Below are 21,620 nucleotides of genomic sequence, written 5' to 3' on the forward strand. Positions count from 1 at the left end.
TCATCTGATGGGCAGAACACCTAGAACCCAGCAGTTCTAGGTCTGAATCCCAGACATACCTCTCTCATCCCCCCACCCCACCCCAGCCTTGAGGGCCACGCTGGCTTTTCTGAAGAAGTTACCTAACTAGGGGTTGAAAGAGATCTCTGGGGAATGGGAAGTAGCCACAAACTACAGGGTTTCACATCTCTTTTCAATTGCTGTCTGACTCTAAGCAAGCCCCTTACCTACCTCCCCATTAGACACGAAGCTCCCTGAGAGTAGACCCCAGACTCCCCCTTTGAAGCCCCCAAATTCCCAGAGAGCAGAGCCTGAGCTTACTTTCTGTGTTTCTAGGGGAAACCCGAGAGCACTCTCCTCCCTGGAGTCACTGAGGGAAAGGAGGGCCCTCGATAAACAGGAAGACCTATTAACACGAACTTTTTTAGCTCCTTGGTTCAGAGCGCTCCTTCCCACCTGGGGATCTCCCTCTTTCTCCCAAGGAAGGAGGCCCAATCTCATTCTCCAAGGGGGCAAACTCAGGTCCAGAGGCACTCAGAGGGTTATCCCCAGAGGGTCAACATGAGTCACTCACTGACTAAGCTGAGACTGGAACCCAGGTCCCAGGCCACCAAGGTCAGGGCCCTCTTTCCACCAGAAGAGGTGGGACTCATTAGCTAATGTTTGTTAAGTGCAATTATATCAGGCAGTTTCCACCCCCAGGCTCCTCCATTTGGCCTATTGTTCAGGGTTCCTCTCCCAGGGAACCATTTATGACAGATGGAGTAGGGAGGGGAAGCCAAACCATTCCCACCCTCACCTCCACCCCCACCCTATTCCCAACTCCCAAGGGAACAGAGGGGCTGGGGTTTAGAAGTGAGATGTTTCACCCTCCCCTCCCCCACCAAATGTAGAAACCCTCAGGAGTTTTGGCAAAGGCACAGATTAGAAACGTTCATCTGGATCTTCCCCTTCCAGAGGAGGAAGGAAAAAGGGGAAGGAAAGAATGAGAGGAGAGGTTGTAGGGAGAGAGGAGAGGGGAAGGAATGAAGGGAGGGAAGAGGGAAGGAGAGAATGAGAAGAGGAGTTGTAGGGAAGGGAAAGAGGGGACAAAGATAAGGGAGGAGGGACAGAGAGAAGAGGAGAGGGGAAGGGAAAGAGGAGAAAGGAGGGAAGGGAAAAAAGGGGAGGGAGGAACATGGAGGGAGGAAAAGAGAAAGAAAAAAGGGAGGGAGGAAGGGAGAAGGAGAAGGGGGATAGAAAGAGCAGGAAGACAGGAGGGGAGGGGAGTGGGAATAAGAGGAAAGAAGAGATGAGAAGATAGTGAGGAGTGGGGGGAAAGGAAAAAGAAAAAGGAGGGGGAAATGAAGAAAATAGAAGGGGAAAGAAGAAGGGAACTAACGAGAGAGGGGAAGGAAACAAAGAGCAAGAAGAGTGAAGAAAGGGAAGAGAAAAGGAGGATAGAGGAGAGGGAAAAGAGGAAAGCAGAATAAGGGAGGAAAGAAGAGGGGAGAGGACCAGGAGGACAGGGGAAATAGGGAGAAGGAAGAAGAGAGAAGGCTAGGAGGAGGCCTGTCCTTTCACGGCGCCCAGACTGGGCCCTCCGGGGTTCCAGCAGCCCGAGGAGGATGCTGAGCTATCTGGGAGTGGGCAGCGGAGTTGGGAGTAGGGGAGGGAGCAGAGTCCTCACCGTCTTTACTGAAGCATTTCTCCCCTGGATGAAGTCAAAATGGTAGAGCTTTCCTCTTCCTCCCACCACGACAGAGTCAGTGCCCAACTCGTGATACAGCACCGTGTGGGGCTCCGGCTGCAGAAAACTGTAACTCTCCTGCCCTGCAGAGACCAGAAAAGAAGAGACTGCTTAGAGGGAGGAAGAAAGGAGGGAGGGTGGAGCAAGCAGCACAAAGCCCCTCTCTCCCCTCACAACAGTCCCATTTCCCCCAGCCAAGGAAGATGTGTTTGGAACCCTGTTCACCAGTCATTTCCTCCAGGAAGCCTTCCTGGATTGATTCCACCTGACATTCCTGGGGAGACCATGTACTCCCTCTTCACTCAGTTCCCCAAGAGCAGGGGGTATTTCGCTTCCTCCAAGTCTCCCAATAGAGGACAACACAGTGTCATTGGTGCCATTGTCCAGCCTTGTGACTGTCTTTGCCTGATGTTTAAGATACTGGGTTATAGGAAGGAAGGAAGGGAGGAAGGAAGGAAGGGAGGAAGGAAGGAAGGAAGGAAGGAAGGAAGGAAGGAAGGAAGGAAGGAAGGAAGGAAGGAAGGAAGGAAGGAAGGAAGGAAGGAAGGAAGGAAGGAAGGAAGGAAGGAAGGAAGGAAGGAAGGAAGGAAGGAAGGAAGGGAGGGAGGGAGGGAGGGAGGAGGGGAAGGAGGAGGGAAAGAAGGAAGAAAGGAAGGAAATAAGCATTTATTAAACACCTACTATGTACCAGGCAATGTGCTAAGTGCATTACAAATATCTAAAATATCGATTTAGGCCCTGGGTTCTTAACCTTTTTTCCGTCATGTTGGTTAACAAACATTTATTAAGCACCCTCCATGAGCTGGGTACTGAGGATTCCAAGAGAGGCAAAAGACAGGATCTCTGTTGTCGGGGAGCTCACGCTCTAATGAGGAAGACCACATGCAAACAACTCTGTACACCCAAGCCCTCTACAGCATAAACTAGAGGTAATCTCAGAGGCCAGGGGGTAGCCTTCTTCTGCCAGGGTGTGGTGAAGCCTGAAGACCCCTTCTCAAATACATCAAATAAAATATCCGGGCTTACAAAGGAACCTAATTCTATCTGAAGGACGTTTTTCAAAATATTTTCTAAATCCCCCTAGTTCCTGTTGTCCAAGGGGAGCTCCCCTGAGGCGGCCATCAGTGACATCCCACCAGCTCCCAGGGAAGCAGGGAAAATGACAGCAGTCGCAGCTGGCAGGTTACATAACAAAGAAAACGTCTTTGGGGAACCTTGAACTGCGGCATTTCACTGAACCTGGGAACTCGGAGCTGGAAGCAGCTTTAGAAGTCAGCCTCTCTAGGTCCCCTGGGACTTGTCTTAGGATCAGGAAGCCATCGGCCCAAGGTCACAGAGCTCCTGCAGAAGCCCACATCCTTCTCCTCCTGCCACTGTCTCTCTTATCCCCAAGGCTCCCGACACTGGGCTTTCCCATCCCAGCTGTTCAGCAAGCAAGCAGTCTTTCGTGCTCAGGTCTACGGAAAAGGGAAGATGCCTGGGGTGCTGCTGCCCCCCCAAGAGGCTCACAGCATGGCTGGGGAAAGAATGTTCACCCCTGGTGATCCCAGATTTCCAGGGATCAGGAAAACCTGGGTTCATATCCTACTTCCGACACCTACGAGCTGTGAAACCCTAGAAAAGTCATTGAATTGTTCTGAGCCTCAGTTTCCTCATTTTTTAAAATTAGGAGATTGAACTAGATGGCCTGAGGTCCCTTCTAGCTCTAAATCTATGATGCTATGAACTGGGAGGTTATAAGTGATAATGGCAAGAGATAGAGTATTTATTAAGCCTTGACTGTATACCATGCAAAGTACACAGAAGATTTTTTTTTTTAATGAGGGCTTCGGATTTAAGTGTTGTTTGAGATGAATGAGGTTCAAACTGAACAAGGAAAATCCCAGGCAGGAAAAGAGGCCCTCAGGAATTGGCAGAAATTGGGACCACAGGCACAGCTTGGAGGGACTTTGGGAAGGCTATTAACCCTTCCTCTGTAGCAAGTTGTAAATGAGGCTGTAGACAAGTCTTTGAGAGTTATTGGAGGAGGCTGAGAGGATGAGTGAGTTGTCCATGATTAAATGTGGTGGGGAGAAAAGAGGAAGAGGAGAAAGCAAAAAAAAAAAAAGAAGAAGAGAAGGAAAAAGAAGAGGAGAAGGAGGAAGAGGACAAAGAGGAGGAGGAGAATTGGAGCCCATGTTCCCCTGACTCAGGCCCAGCTGGCAATCCAGTAACCACGCTGCCTCTCGGAAAAGGACCTTTGGAATCCTTTAATCTACCCCCTTGGTTGTACTGATACAGAAACTAAGACCCAGAGAAGATCTTGGCCATTCAGTCAGTGGCTGAGCCAGACTTAGGTTGCTCATCTTTTCTCTTTTTTTTTTCTTTGCAGGGCAATAAGGGTTAAGTGACTTGCCCAGAGTCACACGGCTGGTAAGTGTCAAGTATCTGAGGCCAAATTTGAACTCAGGTCCTTCTGAATCCAGAGCCGAGCCAGACTTAGAATCCAGGTCTCCAGACAGACAGCCCAGTTCTCTGTCTACTGTACAATATAGTACAGTCACAATCTAGTTTATCTGGGGTTTTTTTGTTTTTTGTTTTTGTTTTTGCGGGGCAATGAGGGTTAAATGACTTACCCAGGGTCACACAGCTAGTAAGTGTCAAGTGTCTGAGGCCGGATTTGAACTCAGGTACACCTGAATCCAGAGCCAGTGCTTTATCCACTACGCCACCAAGCCGCCCCTACAATCTAGTTTATTGATTGAAAGGGAGCTCAGAGACCGTCAACATCAGCCCACACCTGAGCAGAAATAGCTTCTACAACATTCCTGACAAATAGTCACAGAGCCTTCACTTGACATCAGGTGTAGACCGAGTGGTGATCTCAACACCCTCTGATTCCCCATTCCACTTCTGACACCTTCAGTGACAAGGAAATGATTTCTCATGTAGTCAGGAGGCCTGGCCTTGAACCTCAAGTCTGCCCCTTGCTTTTTATGTGCTTTGGGGATAGTTATTTAACCTTTGGGAAACTTATTCTTGTGTTCAGTGGTAAAGAAAGCGCTTTGTAAAGTGTTATATAAATGTGTATACTAGGTGGTAGAAACAACATGGGCAAAGGCACAATGGTGAGAAAGAACAATATATAGAGAACAGAGAGGAAACTAGCCTGGCTGGAGGGGGAGGGTGATGTGTTGGAGAATAGTAGAGGAAGAGTATAGGGCCTTGAACGTCAAGCAATAGAGTAGAAAGAAGGCAATAGGTAGCCATTATCGATTCTTGAGGGAGAGTGGGGTTGAGGAACAAGGGAATGAGATCAGCCCCCTGAAAAAGCAGCCAGGAGATAGTTTTTTGTTGTTTTGTTTTTTAAGGAGATTAGCCTGATACCTACCTATATGTTCAATGTTATTTAGGAAAGTTAGTTAATTCTAAGAGCTATACTGAGAACCCTCCAAAGTAAGGACCTGTCCTCTGGGTACTGGGCACCATATGACAGCACAAAGAAAGTCCCCCGGCCTGACCTCTGGGGGCTTCCAATCCCGGTGCTCAGCACTAGGCTAGATCCAAGACCACAAATGTCTAGAACACATGCAGAGACCACATAGCATTCATTCCCATCTCAGGGACTCCCATCAGCCAGGCAGAAGGCCTGTCAGCCTTCTCCCCTCCTATCCAAAGCCTCCCTGGAGACGGCCCGCCGGCCCAGACGGTACCCGAGGCACGAATGCCAAGCAGAGAGATGGCAGCCGGTGCCAGCCTGCCCACAGATGCTCCCCCAAGTCCTCTCCCCTCCCCCACAACATATGGACTATGGGGGAAGAGTTGCGGAGGGGGGAAGGAGGGAGGAGTAACAAAAGATACGATTTCCTCAAGCCTGGAGAAGACAGGCTCCCCTTCCTAAGCACTCCCTCCGTAGGGGGAGAGGTGGGATGGGAGCGGGGTTGTGGATGCTGTTAAGCGAGGGAACAAGGGAACTTCTGTTAGGATGCAATCAAAGCTTCTCCCACCCTCCAACTGGAGCAAAGAGGAACTGTCCTTCAAAGTCACCTTCAGTGCCCGGACTGTGCTGCCACCGCAGCCCCAGCTGGACCACTGTCCCCCTCAACCCTCACCATCTTCCCCATGGTCTCGGATCTTTCGAGAAGTCCAGTTCGATTGAATTAATTAAGAAATAAGAGTGGGGAGATTGTAGCATGGAGAGCTGGGGCTCCCCATGGGGCTGGGCTGTACCCATGATGAGAGGCCGCTGGGGAGTCCACACTGGTCCCGGGCCCAGTTTAAGGATTCAAGTTACTGGTGGTCCAGGGGGCGGGCCACTTGGCCCCAGATCTGCCCCCTCCCCCATCCCATTTCCTCTCGGGAGCCTCCACTGACCTCCCACCTTTTCCAAGCCTGTAATAAATCTCACACTCATACTTGATCCTACTGCTCTGCAAGTGTTCTTTGGTTCCAAGGCCTGCTCATGTGCCCCGACCAGACTGAGAACTCAGAGAGGGTGGGCTCTGGGCCCCCTTCTCCGCCTGTCTCTCCCATAAGGCCCGGTCTAAGAAAAGGAGATAGGGAGGGGACAAGAGTCCTCAGCAAAGACTTATTAGCTGCCAGGGGGCTGGATGAGGGTTCACAAGACATTTGTTATCCCGAGGCTCCTCCTGAAGCAGAGCCAGGGTCACCAGAGCGACTGCCTGTGCCTTTAAAAGCAGAAGGGCTGACTGGGCAGATGGAAGATTCTGACCAGAGAGGAAACAGTAGATGTGTTTGCCTCCAGGGAGAAAATGGATCTTCTTCCCTTCAGAAGTACCCTGAGCTGAGAGCTGAGCAGGCAGCACCTCCAGAGGGCTGGCCGGCCTGACCACCTCGGCCATCATTCCAACTCAAGGAGCCTGTTTCCTCATCTGTGCCCTGGGAATAATCCTTCTCTATGAACAAGAGGTAACGAGATCACAGACTTAAACTTACAGAGGGCGTTAGAGGTCACTAGCACCAACTCTTTTATTTGACAGATGCAGCAATTGAGGCCCAGGGAGGTAGCAGTACACAGCCGGTAAGTGGCAGGATCAGGATTTGAACTCAGGTCCTTTGGACTCCAAATCCTGTGCCATCTGCACAGGAAACCCATACAAGAAGTTCCTTCCTTGATATATTAAAAGAAAGCCACCAAACTTACATTCCCTACCTGCAGAGATTAAGATACCTTACAGATTTATAGAAATCCCAATGGGAGCAGCTAGGTGGCTCCATGGGTAAAGAACAGGCCTGGGGACAGCTAGGTGGCACAGTGGATAAAGCACTAGCCCTGGATTCAGGAGTACCTGAGTTCAAATCCGGCCTCAAACACTTGACATTAGCTGTATGACCCTGGACAAGTCACTTAACCCTCATTGCCCTGCCCCCCCCAAAAAAGAGAGTAAAAGAAACCCACCCTATGAGATGTGAAAATGACCAGAATGCTGTTCTCACAAATAAATCCACTCGCTGACTGTCTGAGCAAACCACTTCCCCACCCACCCACCCACCCTCCCACCCACTCTGGTCTCCTTTCCTCATCTGTGAAATGAGGTGGTTGGATGAGATGACCACTAAGGTCCTTCCACCTCTGACGGTCTATGATTCTGTAACTCAGCCCAGTTCCTAGAACTTCTCCCCACTTACTTCTCCCATCTCCCACTTTTACATCACTTGAGGCATTGACTTCTAAACGCTGATTGGGCTCATCTCAAAAGCCTAGGAATCAGACCTAAGGAGAACCTTAGATCAATGCTAGAACAATAATTACCACTCCTGCAGCACTTTACAACGGTCACACAGCCAGTAAACGGTCAGAGGTGGGATTTGAACTCGGGTCTTCCTGACTCCAAGTCCACCAACCCATCCATTGTACCACCAAGCTACCGACAGATGCCTTCTTTATTTTGGGGGGGGGTGGGGGGGTGAGGCAATTGGGGTTAAGTGACTTGTCTAGGGTCACACAGCTAGTAAGTGTTAAGTGTCTGAGGCTGGATTTGAACTCAGGTCCTCCTGGTTCCAGGGCCAGTGCTCTATCCACTGCACCACCTAGCTGCCCCGACAGATGCCTTCTTAATCCAATGGGAATATAGCTCTAGAGCTTCAAGGGACCTCAGAGGCCAAATGGTCTAATCTCTCCATTTTACAGTTGGGGAAACTGAGGCCACAGGAGGTTTAAGTGTTCTGCCCAAGGTTACAGCAGTCTAATGAACAGCTAGGACTAGGGCTTAACCCAAGTCTTTCCCCTGAACCAACGCTCTCTCAGAAGAGTGTTCTGTGCTCTGGGGCAAGTTTCCTTCTCCCTTCACTGGGTGAGAGGGTATGTGGGTTAAGGAGCTGAGTCAGCAGCTAAAGACCAATGAGAAAAAAACACTCAGGGTCACTGGCCTGTTGCTTTGTGGCCCCCAACCCCCACCAGCCCTTGTTTGAAGTTCTGCAAATATCAATCCAATGGAATAGAGCAGGACGTTGGGAACTAGATTAAGTCTGCAGATTTCTCCTTCTCTGAAGAGAAGCGTCTGGTTCTCTGCAGCTGAGCTGAAGACACCTAACATGGTCCTACGCTGCCCCCAAATCGAGGGCCTCTCACAGATTGGAAGCCCCGGGCAGCTCAGCACAGAACCTCTTCTTTCCTTCCCTCTTGGAGGGCAAAATTAGACTGGAAGGATTTGGGTTTCCTGACTCAGCTTTCTGCCATCTCCACTTTCATCCACTGACCAAGCTGAGGCACAAGTTTCCCCCTTCACTCGTCTCCTGGGAGCTGAGTGTGGGATCCAGACTGTCTGCGCGCCCCCCTCCTGCCCTTGCTAAATGTCTTCCCAGGCTAGCCTATCCTTCTCCCCGACTAAGGCCAAGAGAAAACAGCTGAATTCATGTCTGAGAGATGTTGGGCCATTTCCCAGGAGTATTTCCTGAAGCCCATCACATCTTGAGGGGACTGACCGTAAGGGAAACCTCCAAACCTGCCCCTGGCCCAACACTTCCAAAGGAGGCTTCGACCCCCAGCCTTGTTCCCACCACCCCACACTGTGACCCAGATGTTACTAAGCCCTGGGTTGGCCAATGGAGACAGAGGGAGGAAAACACATAGATCCCTTTGATGAAGCTGGGCTCCACATCCCAGAAATGCTATAAAGAACGCTGGCAGATAACAATTAACATGGTACGGACCTTCCCACTCAGGAGATTTGGGACAAAGGAACAATAATATTAAGAATACCTTGAAATAGCCTTACGCTTCTCATAACATTTTCAAATCTATTATCTTCTTTGGGTCCCACAACACTTCTGTGAGGTAGGCAGGGCAGGCATCATTAACCCCACTGATGAGGAAACTGGGACCCACAGAGATTAAGTGAATTGCTCAAGGTCACAGAACTATTTAGTTGTTGAGAGAAAAGCAGAAAGCAGGTTTCACAGTGGAATGAGGGCTGGATCTGAAGTCAAAAGACCTGGATTCAAATCCTGGCTTTGCTACTTATTCTCTGAATGATCTTGGGCAAATAGCTCAGCCTTGGGCCTCAGTTTCTGTACAAAGAGAAGGTTGACCTAGATGACCTCAAAGGACCCTTCTGGCTTGATATTTTTTTTTCTATTTTTTTTTTCAGGGCAATGCGGGTTAAGTGACTTGCCCAGGGTCACACAGCTAGTAAGTATCAAGTGTCTGAGGCCGGATTTGAACTCAGGTCCTTCTGAATCCAGGGCTGGTGCTTTATCCACTGCACCACCCAGCTGCCTCATGGCTCGATATTTATGATCCTATGAATACTGGTTCAACCATCAGTGTGGAAGGAAGGGGCAGAGGTAATAGAGGAAGGCTTCCTGGAGGAAGAGTAGCTGTTGGTAGAAGCCATTACAAGAAAGGCAGCATAGGCATGTTCAAGGGAAGCTGGAAATGAGAAGATGACACCAGTTTGGAGGGGGGGGGGAGGGAAGGGGGAAACAAGGGCCCCGGCTCATCCTCTGCTCTCGCCCCTGTTCACCCGGCCAGCCAGAGCTCAAAAGGCCCAATTGTTCCCTACAGAAGCGCCCAGCGGCAGGATGAATGCAAGAATGAGCGGCTTTGTTCATTTTGGGGATGAGGGGGAGCGGGTGCTGCCATCAGCACTCTGGGTGATCTGCCTGGAGCCCAAGTGAAGAGGAGGGCAACAGGGGACTCAGAAATCCGCCGGAACGACAAGCCCAGCTGGCCTCATCCTTCTGAGGGGCAAAAATACCAGGGAGCTACGGGTGTCCTTCGGAGCCCCTTGGTTACTGAGGGAAGTCCCAGACATCTGCCACCTGGCCTTCCCCATCAATGAGGAGGGAACCCTGAGCCTGCAGAGGAAGGAAGGATGGCTAGATAGGGTGTCAGCTACACTGATGCCGATTACCATTTATTGTGCCCTGCTGATCACTGTAGTGTTGCTGGCAGGGGCTGGGTTTTATTAGTTATTAAATTTAGATCCCTGCTGCTTCCCACCCCCTCCACCTCACTGTTAAAAGCACAGAAGAAGAAATCACCTAAGAAACTCAGGGAAATAAATAGGCCAATACTATGACAGTTCTGTCCTTTACTATTGGACCTCAGTCTACCACGATCCAGAGGGAATGAGAAGGCTCAGGCTTAGTTGGTTTCAAAGGATTTGGGTTTTAGTCTTGGTCCTGTCATTGCCCGACTATGTGACCTTGGACAAGTGACTTCATCTCTCTTCTCTCAAGCCCTTTTCTCTTCCTTCCTTTCTTCTTTCTTTCCTCCTCCCTCCCTCCCTTTCTTTCTCTCTTTTCTTTCATTCCCCCAACTATAAAAATGGGACAATTATAATGCCTACCTCAAATTACCAAATGAGATCACGCATGGAAAGAATTATCTAAATCTTAAAGTGCTACATAAATGGCATATTATTATTAATAATAGAATTTATTTAATTGCAATTCTTGATAAGAAATGACAAATGAGCTAACATGTGCAAAGCACCCTGTAAAACCTTCAAGCCCTATATGTTAGCTATTAACAACAAATGACATAAGGGAGCTAGCCGGCTCGATAGTTTAGGAGGCTCCACTGAAGCTGGAGTATTCTATATTTATGTCCTATGTCCTATGTTCTAAGGCTCTTCCCAGAGCTGACATTCTATGGCTCTTATGACCATGTCAATGGAGCAAAGTCTCAAATTCCTGACCATTTTCCCTTTTGCCTCCCCAGGAATCCAAAGGGTTGGGAAGGATGGAGAGGCTTTCAATAGGAGGTGGGAGAGGGGGAGAGGGGGAGGGCATGAGCAACACTCTGAGAAGTCAGTGAGTGTGCAGGCTGCATTCCTAGACTAGGGTAAGGACCAACTCGTGGAAATGGAGCGTCCATATTAATATAGAAGATAAGATGAGAAAGGTGGATTAAGACCAGACTGTGGAGAAAGCAGGCAATGGGAAGGCATTATAGAATGCCAGGTAAAGGGCTATGGAATTTGTTGTGGAGGTGATAGTGAAGATTTGAGGATAATGGTGGAGTGGAAAGGTTGTTAGATTGGGAGCCAAGAGATTTGGGCTCTACCCTTCTTTCTTTCTTTCTTTCTTACTTTCTCTCTTTCTTTCTTTCTTTCTTTCTTTCTTTCTTTCTTTCTTTCTTTCTTTCTTTCTTATCTTTCCTTCCTTTCTTCTTTCTTCCTATCCTACCTGCCTTTCTTTCTTCCTTCCTCATTCTTTTTTCTGACTTTCTCTTTCTTTCTTTCTTATCCTTCCTTCCTTTCTTCTTTCTTCCCTTCCTACCTGCCTTTCTTTCTTTCTTCCTCATTCTTTTTTTCTGACTTTCTTTCTTATCTTTCCTTCCTTTCTTCTTTCTTCCCTTCCTACCTGCCTTTCTTTCTTCCTTTCTCATTCTTTTTTCTGACTTTTTTCTTTCTTTCTTTCTTATCTTTCCTTCCTTTCTTCTTTCTTCCTTTCCTACCCACCTTTCTTTCTTCCTTCCTCATTTTTTCTGACTTTCTTTCTTTTTCCCTTCCTAACTAGTTGTATAATCTTGAATCAAGTGCTTGCCCTGTGAACCATAGCTGTAAAATGAGTGTGGGGGGTGTTGAACAAGATGTTCTCTAAGGACCCCATAAGGGCCAACTCTCTTATTCTGATAGTCTAGGCCAGGGCTTCTTAAACTTTTTCCACTCGCAAGCACTTTTCACTGGAAAAATTTTTACTCAACCCTGGGTATATAGGTATATTATATATATAACCTTTATATATATATATATATATATATATATATATATATATATATATATATAACCTTTTACCGTTGCCAAATTTTTCTCAGGCCCCACACTGAGTTACAAGACCCCTTATGTGGCCACTACCCATGGATTTTCAAGTGCAGGGAGCAGAGCCCTTCGGTCAAGTGACAATTCAACTCCTCAAATGTCTCCCTGCCCTGAAGATCTACTGGGAGGGATTCAGCATGCATAGAGGTAAGCATAATACCAAGAAGTGAGTGATGGAGACCAAGGGGAGAGAGATCCAGCCAAGATCCTCCAGAAATACTTGGGGGGAGGGGGAGCATTTTCAGCTAAGAGGGCTCAAGGAAAGTTTCATGGAGGAGCTAAGCTTGAAGGATGAGAATTCTGAAAGATGGAGCAAAGAGAGACAGAGACACGGGCTGGGGGAAGGACTACAGCCAAATAATCCCTTGGCTACTAGTGAGAACCCCAAGAGGGAGCCCCACGATGTAGAAGTCTAGTTAGTGACACAGAGAAGTGGGACAATGGAAGGCAAAAGCCTCAAGAGAGGCCAGAACCCCAATATCTATGCCTTGCAGTGGCTCAAAAACCGAACCCCAGGGGGCAGCTAGGTGGCGCAGTGGATAAAGCACCGGCCCTGGATTCAAGAGTACCTGAGTTCAAATCCAGCCTCAGACACTTTACACTTACTAGCTGTGTGACCCTGGGCAAGTCACTTAACCCCCATGGCCCCGCAAAAAAAAATAATAATAATAATAATAATAATAAAAACTGAACCCCACCCTCTCTCCTCATGTAAGCAGCCTTCGGGTAGCGTGAGAGAGGCAGAGTATGGGGCTGGATGATGAATGGCCCTATACTGACCAGCAGGACGGGCACCCAGCAGACCGCTCCATAATCAATATCACCATCTCCTCCTACTTAGCAACGTGCCCAGACCAGGAAAGCCAGGCCCAGGGAAGGCTTGTGACTTAATGAAAATCCCTCATTCCAGGTTTGCACTCACTCTCCAAGGCACCCCCTCCACAGCCCCCCCTACTTCCTGAGGAGGCCCGGCTATTCATGGCTATGCCTCCTGCCCCGTGAAGCATCCTCCCATCTCACACACCTTTTGTCTCCCCCGCCCCCCCTTCCCCTCCAGTTCCGATGGACCAGGTTTCTCCCTGGGGCCTCTGTTGGCTGGGATAGAGTGTGTCTAAAAGAAGCACAGTCTGGCACCACGGCCCCCCTCCCCCTCGGTTCCTGAACCTGACGCATTAGTGGCTGAGTAAGTAGCAGCTAAAAGCTCCCAGAATAAATAATGGGGGGGGGGGCAGAAGATAGGGAGGAGGATCCACAGGGTGGGTACAGGCCAGGACCTGCCCTCTAAGATGTCCTCTCCCCAGAGCCAACATCACCCCCTCTACACCCACACCTCCATCCTCCCCTCCCCCAAATTATAATATACCTCCAACCCCTTTCACTCCTCAGTCCAAACTTTGGAGGTTTCAAAAAGGGCATTGTCCTTTGGGGAGGCTTGATGAGACCTAGCAATACAGACATAAAATCTCAGAGCTTGCAAAGCAGCATGGTACAATGGAAAGTGTTGGATTAGTCAAAGGACTCCTGTTTGAGTGGTGCTTCTGTCATTAGACAGCATGATTCGAACCCAGGTGTCACGAGACCTTGGACAAGTCATTTAACCTCTATCAGTCTCTGTTTCCTCCTCTCTAAAAGGGCGTTCAACAAAAGCATCCTAAAGGTCCTTCCAAGTTCTTAACCCTAAAATTTCATTAAGGGATTTTAGCTCACCTCTGCCTACCCTTTACTTTTACAGGTAGTGTTTTGGGATGGGCGGGGCACTGGAATCGAGAAATCTCAGTCCTGGACCCAGCTTAGTCAAGTCACTTCCCAAAATGCCTTTTTGGTGAAATGGAGAAAAGAATATGGGCTGTTGTCCTGACTTAATAGATAATAATGGATGTGAACGCCCTCTGAAAAGCACTGTGTGAATGTACAAATTAAGTGCAGAAAGAGGTGAGAGGTGCCCACTTGCCTGCTAGCTTAGAGGTATGTGTGTGCCCATTGAAGGGTATAGGGATCTGCTTAGCGTCCAGAAAGAAGTCTCTAATTCTGCCTCACCCCATCCTTTTTGGGAATGCCATCAGACCTGCTTAGGGCATAAGCTCCACTCCAGAAGCTTGCTGTATTCTTTCTCCAGGGCCCCTCTAAGTCCCAGAACTGAAGGACTCACACAAGGTCATAGCAAGCAGGAAAAAGATAACAATAAAACATTTATTAAACATTTAGTAAGTTCTAGACACTGGGGATGTGCTAAGCGTTGGGGACACAGAAACACAAGGACAAGATGATCTCTACTCTCGGGATCTTACATTCTGCTAGAGAAAGATAAACTGTAACAGGGAGCTGGACAGCAGGGGAAGGAAGGAGCCCCCTTAACTTGTGGGGTGGGGCTACTGAAGGTCATTGGGAAAAGAGCAGTGAGAACAACAGGACCTGACCTTCTCATGAGATGGATCTTGCAGGCAAGGCCTCAGTCTCTGAGTCGGGCCGAGATGGCCAAATTTCAACGTTTTATTTTTATCAATTTGCAAATTTCAGCTCAGCTCTAAAATTCTGTGATTCTGAAGGAGAAGCAGCTTTGAAGAGTTGGGGCTTGGTTTGTCTTGGAATATCTTGGAGAGGACCTAGAAACTCTTCATTCCCAGGTGACATTCTCCTACATGTAGGTTCAGTTTGGGCTCTTATCTTGAGTATCCCTGGGTCCGCACTGTTTCCCTCATGACAGACATGTTCCGGAATGCTGGTTCAGCACTTGGGGCCCATCTTCTTATTGGTAGTCATCTATCTGCTTTATGAATGATGGAATAGTTGCTGAAGACCCCTGACCTTGATGCTGGTCAAAGGACCCCCAAACCATCAAAAGGGGCCTCTCCACCTGGCCACATACCTCTCTAGATCGATATTCCGTCATCTTCCCTTGGGTCTTCCCTCCTCCTCTTTGAGAGCCCTTCTCTGATAGAGCTCAGCACTCCCCTTGCACCATATTGGCTCCAGATGGTCTTCCTCTTGGGTCCTCCTTTCACAAATACCGGTCACAGGCCCTCTGTGCTTTGGGAGGCGCTCTCCTCTGACCCTGAGCCCCCTCTCACTCCCACTCCGGTGCCAGGACAGTGGGGCTCCTCTTTCCCCCCAACCCCAGTCCCATGCAGTGTGTGCTCCTCTCTGTGCCACCCCAGCTGGGATCCTTGAAGTCAACTCCTGGGCCTTTCGGCTGAACAGCTGTGTTTATGTCTTAGCAGCAAGTGTCAAAAGACAAGCAGAGAAGGGAAATGATTGCTGGGCCCAACTCAAACAATAGATCAAAAGTGGGAACAAGACAGGAGGGCAAAGGATAAAGAACAGCTGCAAATGAAAGGAAGGAATGGGTAAGTTCTATGGGATGCTGAGAGTCAAAGGGGCTTGGGAATGAGAGGGTGGGATGGAGAGAGATGTGGGGCTGGTCAAGCAATCACTTTCTCCAGACTTGCCTCCAAGGCGAGAGATGCTTGGCCTCGACGTGAGAGCAACAAAAACCAAGCAGAGAGAATCAAGACATCTCCCATACAAAGAAAGAGATACCTGGATACAGGCCAGGACTCTAGAACTAGAATCCAGGGGCAGGAAGAGGCCTCCAAGACCCAGGAGTCTCTGGAAGAGATTAATCTCTAGGGAGAGATGGGACTCCTGAGCTACACAGATCCACACTCTCTTTTCCTCTGATCCTTGGATGTGGCGCAGCGTAGAATCGGGCTCCCCTTCTCCACACTTAGTCAAGAAGACAAGAAGGGAGGAGATTTCTACTGTCCTCAGGATATCCAAGATAATGTGGTCATACAGGCATCCCAGTGAGGAGGAACTGGTTGTTGGAAGAACAAAGAAGAGCTGTACCCTTGGAAAGCCAAGAGCAGTCAGTCATAGATCATCCTAATTTACAGTCAATCTAGTCCTACCGGCTTGGCTGGCCCAGAGGCATAGCTCTGCCCTTTGTCTCCAGAGTCAGAACAGTGTGATAGAATCACTTCAAGATAACCCAGGTGAAAGGTAAAGTCTTCTTTTCTGTCCCAACCCAGTACAAGGTAGGCTAAGCATGTCCCCTACAACATTACCCATTGGTAGTAGGACTTCAAAGGGGCTGGGAAAGCTCCTATCCCTGAAGGCCCCTACATCTTCAAGTGAAATTCCCTCTAGAAATGCTTTGTCCAGGGGTTTTTGATCTAGGAGCCGCAAACTTGTTTTGCTTTGCTTTTAATATTAAAAATATATATTTTTTTGACAACTGCATTTCAATAGAACTGGTTTCCTTGATAATCCTAGGGAGATCACACAATTAGGAAGTGTCTAAAGCAGGATTCAAACTCAGTTCTTCTGGACTCCAACTACAGCACTCTATCCATTATGGTCACCCAGCTTGCTCAGGGAAGGAGAAAAAGCCACAGGAGGGAATAAAGAGGCTGGAGACGAGGCTCCACCCAGAGATGCCCGCTCTTGGAATAAACACCTCCTGTTTCCCATTACAAAATCCAGGTAGTATTCCTGAAGTGAGACCTGGGCAAGGTGTCCCTATAAACCAATCCCGGTTCAGATGGAGGGGGGAGGATGACTATTTAAATATCCCCTGGAGTGACTTCTATAAAACAACCCATTATTTCCCTGAGTAAACACTCACATCTAGCCAACCACCCCATTCCCAGTTGGCTAACCTGACATTTTCATATGGTGAGTTTTCTTCCTGTAAGGCTCCTCTAGATTACACTGCTTGCCTTCATTCCATCTGGCTGTGGTCACCAGCTAGCCTCCCTTAGCCAGAAAGCCCCAAAATCCCCTACCATTTGTTCTTCCAAAGGAAAAGCTCCCATTAACCAGTGGACAGAGGGCAAGTGTCTTCTGGAGGGGGCAGTTGGTAGGCAATACTTGAATATCCTGAACATCAGGCTTCCAATCCACCCGGGGACAGAACTAGTTAATTCAGGGGGAATCATCTAACCCTAAAGGTCAATTGCCCTAGTTGTCTAAAGATGGAGTCAAAAGGAAATCCCTGGGAATGATACTAACACATGAGCAAGAGGAGGGTGATGTTTCTGGAATGAGGTGGGCTGCTGGAGGGGTTTGGGGATAGATCCCGGGAGAATCCCCATCCTGTGGGAGGGTGGGGATCAGGCATCCTTCATGACAGGCTTGGGATCCAAAAAAGCACCAGAGATTTTTCTCCTCCCTCGAGGGAACCCAACCAGCCAGTATTGACCACATCCACAATAGGCATCTGCTCTGCACCTGGCCACTGACATCACCCCTTGCCATGCCCATCGCCTTCAAGGAATTCAGCCCACTGGAGGCATGAGAGCCAGCTTGCCCAGGGCAGCATCCTTCATACCCCCACGACTGACCCCACCCTCTTCAACCTGGCCTCCAGATTCTCTTTGCCCTGCTTTCTACACACAGGGAGCCTCAGCTCTGCCCTCACCCCAGCGTTCAGGGCTACAGATCTTAGCACAGGTCCCTGATGCAGAAGAGGTGTTTTCTTGGACTGTTAGGCAGGTGCCTTGTGAGAAGGTTCACTCTTGCTGCTCAATGACAGATCATGGGATCCTAAGTTTTGTGTTGGAAGGAAACTTTGAGATCATCCAATCCAATCTCACTTTATAGGTTAGGAGGCTCCAACCTCCTTGGGACATGCTCCACCTTCACACACACACACACACACACACACACAAAATGCCGCAATCTAGATGTGATCTGATCAGGCCAAAGGCAATAGGACTAATCACCTCTTAGCTTAATATCTTGAAGAGGCAGTGTGGCCCATTTGGATAGCACAGTGCATAGAAGAAACTTACCCAAGGTCAGGGATGTACGGCAAATAATTAACCCAAATAATGCCTAGGGCGTGGGGGGGGAGGGTTCTGTTTATCTCAGCTACAGTAGACACTTCCCAGAGATAAGATTAGTCCCTAAGTCACAAGTTTCTCCTAGATTCCTACTTCCTAAGGTACTTTGCTGCAAGACTGTCCTAGGAACTGATGTCATCTTGACCTTTATTCATTTATTTTTTACCTAGATTTATTTGGAGCTGAGACATCATTTTTAAAAACATGTCATGGGGGTGACTAAAATAAAACACATTTAAACCAAAGAGGGAAAAAAAAGACTGTCCCAGAAGATGCGACAAGGGCACTACCATTTTTATTTCCATTCTGCCCTCCTTTGGGGTGTAAAATCTCTCTTTTGAGAAGGACCTTGGACCAATTCAGCTATAAGGAAGTTCTCTGACTTCTGGTACTCATTTGATATCAGGGGTGCCAGACATCCCTCTAAGGGCAGGGCAGTGAGGCTCAGGGTTGCCTGTGCCTAATGGAGGCCATAGATGGAAGGAAGGAAGGAAAGAAAGAAGGAAGGAAGGAAGGAAGGAAAGAAAGAAGGAAGGAAGGAAGGAAGGAAGGGAGGGAGGGAGGGAGGGAGGGAAGAAAGGAAAGGAAGGGGGAAAAGGAAGGGAAGAGGGGAAAAGGAAGGAAGGAAGGAGGGAGAGAAGGCAGGGAGGAAGGGAGGAAGCTAAGTGCTTTACAAATATTATCCCCTTTGATCCTCACAATAACCCTGAGAGATGGGTGCTATATTCATCCCTATTTTACAGTTGAGGAACCCGGGGCAAACAGAGGTCAAGTGACTTGCCCAGGGTCACACAGCTGTCTGAGGCTAGATTTGAACTCAAGTATTCTAGACTCTAGACTCAGTGCTCTAACCACTGCACTACTTAGCTTTCTCTCAAGGCCAGTGGTAATGGACAACAGGGCTGCAGTAGCCACCAGCTCCTGGGTATCCATCAATTAACATCTATAGCCTTTTAAGTCACTCATCTAAGTCACATCTGGCACTTTAGGTTTTCTGCTTGTCTAACAGGCTACTACAATACAGCTCCCCCAAATGGCTTTGGAAGCTAAGCTTATTTTCAGTTGTTTCTCACTGAAGTCCTGTCCCCCTGCTTCTCTAGGTCCCCAGGAAGGAGCCTCACCCTGTCCTCCTCAACCCCAGTCCTCAGCTGCCATGGCGCCCGAGTCTCAGAAGGCCCAGTAATGCCCTAAAATTCTGACCTTTCTTTGCTCCTAGTCAAAATGAATGCCCTGTTGTCCTTTACCCTCTAGTCTGATGAAATAATAATAGAATCATAAAACCTCAGAGCCAAAGGGGGCCTCAGAGGTCACTAGTCCAACTCTGACCAGTAGAACAAATTCTATCTACAACAAACCAGACAATTCACCATCGAATTTCCACTTTGGAGACTTCTGGGGCTGGAGAACTCACTCCCTTCCAAAACAAGCCATTTCATTAGTTACAGGTTGATCTGGTTGAGACTTTGTCATTCATCTAGCACAACCCTTCCATTTTACAGATGAGGAAAATGAGGCACCATGAGGTTAAATTACTTGTCCAAGGCCACACAGATAGTCAGTATCAGAACCAGGAATCTGAACCCAAAGTCCTCTGACTAAATCCACTGCTCTCCCCATTATGCCAGACTGATGCAAAGATCTAATTATTTGTTTTGAGTGGCAGAGTGGGCAGTGGATAAGAGACTCAATTTGGAGTCAAAAAACCCTAGAGTTTCAATCCCACCTCAGATGTGTGACCCCACCCCCACCCCCCACAAGTCACTGAACTACTGTGCCTCAGTTTCCTCATCTGTAAAATGAGAGGGTTGGCTTCTAGGTGTAAATCGACAGCCCTTACACTAAACTGAAATCTGCCTTACCACCACTTCCATCCATGGTTCTTAGTTATGCCCTTTGGGGGCTAAGAGAAACAAGGCTAATCTCTCTTTTCACATGACAGGCTTTACTTGTAAACAGCTATCATGTGCCCCCAAAGGTTTCTCGTCTCCAGGGTAAACATTCACAGTTCTTTCAATCAAGTTCTTGGTTTGAAGTACTTTCAACACTCAAGTCACACATTCCACTTTTCAACACCCCCAAACCAAACACAGTAATCTAAATGTGATCTGAACGGGACAGAGTAGAATGGGATTATCCTACTATTATCCTCCCTAACCTCAGAGTATGGAGGGAGGCAGGAGAGCAGAGCTGATAGGCACAAGGCTTGGAGTTGGGAAGAACCCCCTCACCCCCCACCCACCCTTCCCCGCCCCTTCAAATCCAGCCTCAGGCAGTTGTTGTCTGTTTGACCCTAGGAAAGTCATTCAACTTCCTGCAATCTTTCCCAGTAAGCACTTACTCACAGACAGCTGCAATCAGCATTCCCACACCAGAAGTCCCCTGCATCTACAGTTACAAAATCACAAATCTTTCACTTACCTAAGATCCTATTTCACTTTTTTTTTAGCTGTCATATCACACTAAGTCTGTTGTGGGGACCATTTTTTTCAAACCCAAATCTAGGTAGAGCTTTATAGATTTCACTATTAAATTCCATCTTATTAGAAGGGGCTCGTCATTCTAGCCTGTCTGGGTCTTTTTGGATTTCATATCCATCATCCAGCATATCCCTCCTAGCTTTGCATTAGTCACATATTTTGTAAACACACGGTCTATGCCTTTATCCAAGTCATTGATAAAAATGTGGAGTAGGAGAGACCCAAGCATGGATTCCTGGGACATTTTACTAGGGATTTCCCTCCAGGTTGACATGAATCTATTAAAAACTCATCATTTTAAGGACCTGTCATTATGACCTTGCAACCCCAATATTTTCATCCTCTCTCTCTCTCTCTCTCTCTCTCTCTCTCTCCCTCCACATATGTGCATGTGTGCGCACGCGCACACACATGTTTGTTATCCAGACATTTCAGTTGTGTCCAATCCTTTGTGACCCTATTTAGGGTTTTCTTTGCAAAGATATTGGAGTAGCTTGCCACTTCCTTCTCCAGCTCATTTGACAGATGAAGAAACTAAGGCAAAGAGGGTTCAGTGACTTGCCCAGGGTCACACAGCTATTAGTGTCTGAGAGTAAATCTGCACCATTGTTGGGGGGGGGGGTGGATTTTGGCCACAGGCTTCTCAAACAAAAATCTGATATCCAAGATACAGGAGGAATTGTTTCAAATGTATGAGTCGGGGGCGGCTAGGTGGCGCAGTGGATAAAGCACTGGCCCTGAATTCAGGAGTACCTGAGTTCAAATCCTACCTCAGACGCTTGACACTTACTAGCTGTGTGGCCCTGGGCAAGTCACTTAACCCCCATTGCCCTGCCAAAAAAAAATCAAATGTATGAGTGTTGTGGTAAAAAACTTTCATTCCCCAAAAGATAGATGGTTGAGGATATGAATAGGTGGTTCTCAAAGAAGAAATGCAAGATATCTGTAAATATTTGAAAATGCTCCAAATCACTAAGAATTAGAAAAATTAAAATTAAAACAACTCTGAGGTTCTACCACCTACCCATCAGATTGGTAAAGAAAACACACACAAAAAAAGGAATGATCTTTTTTGGAGAGGTTAATAGGCAAACAAATACCTTGTTAGTGGTACTGCAAATAGGTCCAGCCATTCTGGAAGGCAATTTGAAACTTTACCTGTAAGTAAAGTCACTAAACTAAACTGTGTATATCCTTTGCCCCAGCATTGCCACTGCTAGACCTATACCCCTAAAAGACCAAAGAAAGACCAAAACACACACACACACACACACACACAAGAAAACATGTGTCCTTTCCCAGA

The 21,620-nt window shown here is 48.0% G+C and overlaps 1 protein-coding gene across 2 annotated transcripts in view; it reads right to left on the reverse strand.

Moving 5' to 3' along the window:
* The window catches only part of SEMA7A (semaphorin 7A (John Milton Hagen blood group)), a 65,431-nt gene that overhangs the window by 21,697 nt on the left and 22,114 nt on the right, over nucleotides 1-21,620 (reverse strand). For both annotated transcript variants that reach the window (XM_043987337.1, XM_043987338.1), the window contains exon 2: nucleotides 1,670-1,812. In XM_043987337.1, the coding sequence (XP_043843272.1) occupies nucleotides 1,670-1,812 (143 nt within the window). The remainder of the gene's footprint in view (nucleotides 1-1,669; nucleotides 1,813-21,620) is intronic.

The sequence above is a fragment of the Dromiciops gliroides genome, chromosome 2 (genome assembly GCF_019393635.1).
Source record: "Dromiciops gliroides isolate mDroGli1 chromosome 2, mDroGli1.pri, whole genome shotgun sequence".
Lineage (NCBI taxonomy): Eukaryota > Metazoa > Chordata > Mammalia > Microbiotheria > Microbiotheriidae > Dromiciops > Dromiciops gliroides.